Source organism: Orycteropus afer, unplaced genomic scaffold, assembly GCF_000298275.1.
Source record: "Orycteropus afer afer isolate SDZICR_OR568_19922 unplaced genomic scaffold, OryAfe1.0 scaffold00294, whole genome shotgun sequence".
In the NCBI taxonomy this organism is placed as follows: domain Eukaryota; kingdom Metazoa; phylum Chordata; class Mammalia; order Tubulidentata; family Orycteropodidae; genus Orycteropus; species Orycteropus afer.
The window spans coordinates 2,780,703-2,787,201 of record NW_006921881.1 but is presented as its reverse complement, the minus strand read 5'-3'; the positions used below and the strand labels follow the sequence as shown (position 1 = coordinate 2,787,201).

At 40.3% G+C, this 6,499-nt stretch overlaps 1 protein-coding gene across 1 annotated transcript in view; it reads left to right on the top strand.

The window, feature by feature from the left end:
* The first annotated feature begins 841 nt into the window (after positions 1–841).
* The window catches only part of LOC103205981 (E3 ubiquitin-protein ligase TRIM39), an 11,349-nt gene continuing 5,691 nt past the window's right edge, over positions 842–6,499 (top strand). The window contains exons 1-2 of the mRNA XM_007951421.1: positions 842–1,294; positions 2,325–2,420. Coding sequence (XP_007949612.1) covers positions 842–1,294; positions 2,325–2,420 — 549 coding nt within the window. The remainder of the gene's footprint in view (positions 1,295–2,324; positions 2,421–6,499) is intronic.

Genomic DNA, 6,499 nt, shown 5'->3' with positions numbered 1-6,499 from the left:
TATTAGTTGGAGGCACAGTATGTCCAGGGAATTAATTATGAGTAGCTATCTTGAAAGACTCTAGTCATTGCTGAATAGAGTAGACTTACCAGCCTTCTTTTAAAAAAGTTGTTTGTTTGAGCTCAGTGACATATTCTTTAGTATAGTTGCCAGGCATTTGTCATTTTCCAGCAGTTTCAAATATCCAAATGCACACAAATAGAAATGGGATGTTATGTGTGTCGTTTCATTTCCAGAATTTTATCTAGAGTAGTCTGATATAAGGCAGAATAATTTCAAACTTTTCTTTAAAATGGAGGTTGTTACCCTTACCTAAACCATTCCATTTATCACCCTTTGAAAGAACGAGAGAAGAGTGGCAGGAAATCAAGATTTGACTTTATTAATACCTTGACTTTATGGCACTTTGCACTTTTCCAAACTCCTTTCTAATCTATGAGAAAAATATGTCAAACTAGGGATAAAGTGTTCTGGAGCTAATTGGTTCTAAGGTACAAAAGGAATGATCAGGAGTTCACTGGGTTAGAGTAGAAATGAAACTGTTTTTAACAAGAGAAAGCAGAGGTAAGAGACAGGAAAGGTTGAGGAGTGGGTGTCAGTTTGCTGAAGAGGGGGGGAAAAAAAACAATTGGATTGATGTCTGGGAGTCCAGTTTGGAAATGGAAAAAGAACAGAGAGATTGAATCTAGTAGGGGAAAAAGATGAAGAATACAAAGATAGGGCTAAACGTGGAGGTAGAATTTAATATGGGAGTAAATGTCAGGCCAAGGATGCAAAAAAATTAAACCACTAACTAATATTTTTTTTTTCTCTGCCCTTCCTCCTACCCCTAAGTCAAATAATGGCAGAGACTGGTCTGTTAGAGGCTGGGGCCTCTGCGGCCTCCACAGCTGCAGCTCTGGAGAACTTACAGGTGGAGGCAAGCTGCTCTGTGTGTCTCGAGTACCTGAAGGAGCCTGTCATCATTGAGTGTGGGCACAACTTCTGCAAAGCCTGCATCACGCGCTGGTGGGAGGACCTAGAGAGGGACTTCCCTTGTCCTGTGTGTCGAAAGACATCCCGCTACCGCAGTCTCCGGCCTAATCGGCAACTAGGCAGCATGGTAGAAATTGCCAAGCAGCTTCAGGCCGTCAAGAGGAAGATCCGGGATGAGAGCCTATGCCCCCAGCACCACGAGGCCCTCAATCTCTTCTGCTATGAGGACCAAGAGCCTGTATGTTTGATATGTGCAATTTCCCATACCCACCGGGTCCACACCGTCGTACCGCTGGATGACGCCACACAGGAGTACAAGGTGGGGAACCAGATGCATGATACCAACATGGGGAAAGAGGGCGGAGCAGCAACGGATGGGAGACACCCTGGGTACAGGATTATAAGTTCCTTGAGGGCAAGACTGCATCTGGTTCTCACTCTAATCCTCTCAGAGCTACACACACTGGGAATGCAAAGTATTCCTGACCAACTCAATTATCTTCCTTCAAGTATGAAGAAGAGCAGTGGTGTGGAGTATCCAAAATTTCTCTCTTGACTTTTGCAACACATTTGAGTCTTACATGTGAATATTTGTATGTGTGATCTTGGAACATGACATGTTTTTCATAAATGAATGAAACCGCGTGGAGAAGATCTAACTTAGGAAGAGCTGAAAAGTGTTCTGGTGTCCTCATTCTGTCCCACTACTCAGAATACCCCTTGTTTTCCCATTGATATTGGTACTAGGTAATATCACTTCTTTAGACTGATACCCAGCAATCTGAGCTGAAAAAGGCAGTCTGTTTCTCGCATCTTCACTAGAGAATGGATAACATAGCATCTGGTTTAACTTGCCACTGGGACACAGGGTAAATACTTGAGTAAGGGGAACTAGAGATTTCAGGATCTTAGCATATTGTCAATTATGTTGGAAACAAGATTTAAGGTAACACATGGTATAAACAAGATTTTATTACATCAATAGGTAGTTAGAGTTAGATGGAAGAGCAGATTTGAAGAAGGATATCAGGGTACAGAAGCTCACTTTGACAGTAATAAGCAGTTACTTGAATAACAAAATGCACATGGTTGGGGAAGCACACGGATTTGGTACCTGTTGAACAGCTATGAGATTGAGAAGAAGGTTGGATGAGCAGAGATAACTTGGGCAGGCTGGTGGCAGGAGAAGGGACCAGTAAGAAGTTGACATCCCAAGTGACAGGCAAGGAAGGGAGTTGGATCAAGAGGTAGTGAGATGGGTAATACACAAACAAATGGGTTGACCTCTGAATGAAGCATGTGGCAGCCAATCCTAGTTGTTACCTTTCCCACTTCCTCCCCAACCTTAGGAAAAGCTGCAGAAGTGCCTGGACCCCCTGGAGCAGAAGCTGCAGGATATCACCCGCTGCAAGTCTTCTGAGGAGAAAAAGCCGGGGGAGCTCAAGGTACAGGCAAGCTGTTTCATTTAGGCTGCTCTGCAGGTGTTTTCCTAGCAGAGAATTAACCACCAACTAGATAATCCACCAGTTCTGATTCACTAGAAAAATTGTATTCTCTCAAAATTGATAGTATTTTATAAGGTTTGATTGTCATTAAACACTGTACTTAAATATCTTGTCATGAATTAAGTTATTGAGAGGTGAAGGACAGACAGAACATCGCATCTGAGAGTTGAAATTCATGGCTGTTGGATATCATTTTTCTTTGTAAAGCAGGAAGGGAAGCTCTTTGTTGTGAGTGCAGGAATATGAGTTTCTTAAAGGAATTGAGGAGAAGAGAATTTAGAAGATTGACTGGGGAGGAAGGGAAAAGGAGCTAACCAGGAGCTCCCAGAAGAACTGCTCAGCAACCTTAGAACCACATCCTCTTGATTCAGTCAAGTAAGCTCAAGTATTCTGGCTGATGCTGGCTCATTACTAGAATGTTCTTTCTCTCCCTACCATCCACCTATGCCATCTTACCTATCCTTTAAGTCTCAGGATGAATGCCACTTCCTATTCAGCTTTTTTTTGGCTCTTCAGAAATGAACTTTCTTAATTTTCATGCTATTTTATGTCTTTTTCATAGTATTATCATATTCAAGCTTGCAGTATGGTATTTCAGTATCTTCCTTATTTCTTCTATTAGACAGTAATCGATTAGTAGTAGTAGCAATGATTACCCATTGCCATCAAGTTGTTTCTGATTCATAGTGACCTTGTAGGACCAAGTTGAACTTTCCCATAGGGTTTCCAAGGCTGTAAATCTGTAAGGAAGCAGACTGCCACATCTTTCTCCTCAGAGAGGCTGGTGGGTTTGAACCACTAACCTTTCTGTTAGCATCTAAGGTCTTTAACCACTGTACCACCAGGACTCCTATAGCAACAGTAGTAACTATTGAGTTTTATACATTACATCAAGGAGCTCTAGTGGTACAGTGGTAAAGCATATGGCTGCTAACCAAAGGCTTCAGCGTTTCAAACCCACCAGCTGCTCTATAAGAGAAAGATGAGACAATCTTCTGTAAAGATTTCCAACCTTGGAAACTCTGAGGCAATTCTACTCTGTCTTACAGGATTGCTGTGAGTTGGAATCAACTCGGTGGCAGTGTATTTGTTTTTGATGTGTTACTTCATTGGGTGGCCATGACATTCCAAATTCACAGTTTTCTAGTAGGTCTCAGGGTTCTACCTAGGTTGGAGTTCTAAGAATTAAGGTGAAACTTGGGATGAGTGGACAGAGAGAAGTTACAAGACAAAGAGAAGGAGATCCTGGAGCTCAGCTTTGGCAATGGCAAACTTAAGTACCTGGTAAGATAGGTGCTCTTATTCCCACTTTACAAACTTGGAGAAGTATCTAATCCAAAATCATAAGCCAGTGAGTGGTAAAACCAGGGATACTAGTTCTGTGTGAATCAGCAAATATTTATCAAGCTTCTTGTACAGGCCAAACTGTCTATGTGGCACTGGGGATACAATGATGAGCAGAAACAGTCCCTGCCCTCCTTGAGCTTACAGTCAGGTAGAGAAAACAGACATGAAATAATGTCACAGAAACACATTTGCGAGTTTACAAGTACACAACATAGAAATTTGGTTTAAATAAAGGCTTCCAGAGAAATAAGGAGTTTTTGAAGTTGAGATTTGGGGCTCACCAGAAGTTTTTAAATATACAGGTTTTGAAATAGTGCAGTGTTTTGTTTTAAAATGAATCACCACATTTCAATAGAAGCAGGTATTGTTACTATAGTGCATTATACATTTGATCATAGCAAGCATGTGAATTTTTAAAAATTTTATTTTGATTGCTATGGTAAACTTTAAAAATCTTTTATTATTTTTAGAAGACTCCAGAAAAAACTTAAAAGTATATGAAAATTAAATTTATTTTCATTCACTAATTTCCCTCTTCTGTTGATCACCTTCTTGGTGGTGGGGATTAGAGAGGAAATTAAATTTTTAGAAACTTTGTGCATGCATGAACAGAGCTGTGGTGTTTTTAAAAAGGTAAATTATCATCTCAATGGTCTCTGAAACTACCACCAACATGCCTTTTGTGGTTATTTGAATTCCTCTTCCTCCCTCTCCCCTTGGGTCCATTTCTCCCTCATCTACACCTCCAGAATCAGACCCCGTACCTCTTTTATAAAAATAATTGGTAATTAACCATGCTGAAAGGAAAATTACGGATTTTAAAAAACCTATCTACCTAAAGGATTTTTTTAAAGGCTATCATACTATAATATAATGAAAAAATAAAAGGAAAGTAATTTATAACAAAATGTGGTGTGTAAATAGTTGGAAGGTACTACAGTGTAAATACATGCTTGCATCTTATGGGAAATCATAGATAGAACATATAAAAATTCACAGTGAGATAAATATGTAGCAATGTCAGTTTAGACACCACGAGCAGCTTAGTTCTTGGTGACATAATTTTTCAGAATGATAAATAACTTCTGGTAAAGTTCTAAGAAAGTTTTATTGAGTTTTATTCAGTAGTTAACAGGTGCTGCACTTCTCAGGTGCACTTTGAGACAGAATGTGATCTTACAACATTTGCCCTGAAAGTAAAACATACTTCACTCTTTTCTTCCTTCCTCTTTTAGAAGTGGTGTGTGGGTAGAAGTTTCTGATTCATAACATGGTAAACAACACACTGCCATTGAGTCCATTCTGACTTATAGTGACCCCCATCGGGTTTTCAAGGCTGTAAATCTTTACAGAAACAGACTGCCTCATATTTCTTCCAGGGAGCAGCTGGTGGGTTTGAACTACCAACCTTTTAGTTAGCAGCCAAGTGCTTCAACCACTACACCACCAGAGTTCTTTATGTTTCATCAGAAGCAAGTATTATTACTGTGGTCCTTTATACATTTTAATAAAGCAAGCATGTGAATTTTAAAAAATTTAAATTAATTTTGATTGCTAAGGTGCACTTATAAAATCTTTTATTCTTTTGGAAGGCTCCTGAAAAACTGCAGATATATGAAAATGAAGCTTATTCTTGGGCACTATCTATGTTCTTCCTGTTGATCACCTTCTTGGTGGTGGGGGTTAGGGAGGAGAGTAAAATTTTTAGAAACCTCCAGTGTTCTCAGGAGGAAGTAACACCCTCATTACAAACCACTGCCCTGCAACTAGAGAATGAAAAGAGAAGGGATGATGGGTTTTTAAGAGGGAGAGAGCTTTGTAGTTTCCTATTTACCATGGTTATGAATCTAAGAGGAGCTCTGGTAGCATAGTGCCTAAAGCTTTTGACTGCTAACCAGAAGGCTGGCGATTCAAACCCACCTGCCACTCCTCGGAAGGAAGGTTGGGCAATCGTACTTCTGTAGTGATACTGCCTTGGAAACCCAAGGACGGGTTGCTATGAGTCGGGGCCGACTCGACGGCACATAACAACAACATGAGTCTAAACCTTAAATGTGGAAGGATGGGCTCAAGCATAGCAAAGATTGTGAAGATGGCGCAGGACTGGGCAGTGTTTCATTCACTTGTGAATAGGCTCACTATGAGTCAAAGCTGACTTGACAGCACCTAACAACAGCAACAAATAAGGAAGAAATGAGAAGAGGAGAGGGTGTTGTGGTAAATAGGAAACTAAACGTTCTCCCAGTTAGAAACCCATCATCCCTTCTCTTTTCACTATTTATTTGTAGGGCAGTTATTTTTAATGAGGGGACTACCTCCTATGGACATTTTGGAATTAGGGGAAATTACATGGTGTATTAAAACCACGTCAGAATTACTCTGCATTTAATATAAAATGTTACTCAAGTTAAGGCTTATGTTTTGAATATCCAGCAAAACATTAGGGAATGGTAAAGGACAGTTGATGTATATGGGATTGTCTCACACATTGCCAGACTGCTAGCATCCTTGCCAAGATTACCCCCAACCATAGCAACCAAAAAAAATGCCCTCATCTTCAAAATGTCCTTAACCAAGAAAAACCAGACTCACTGCTGTTCAGTCGGTTCTGACTCACAGTAACCCCTCCTTGGGTTTCCGAGGCCTATCTCTATGGAAGTAGATTGCCCGAT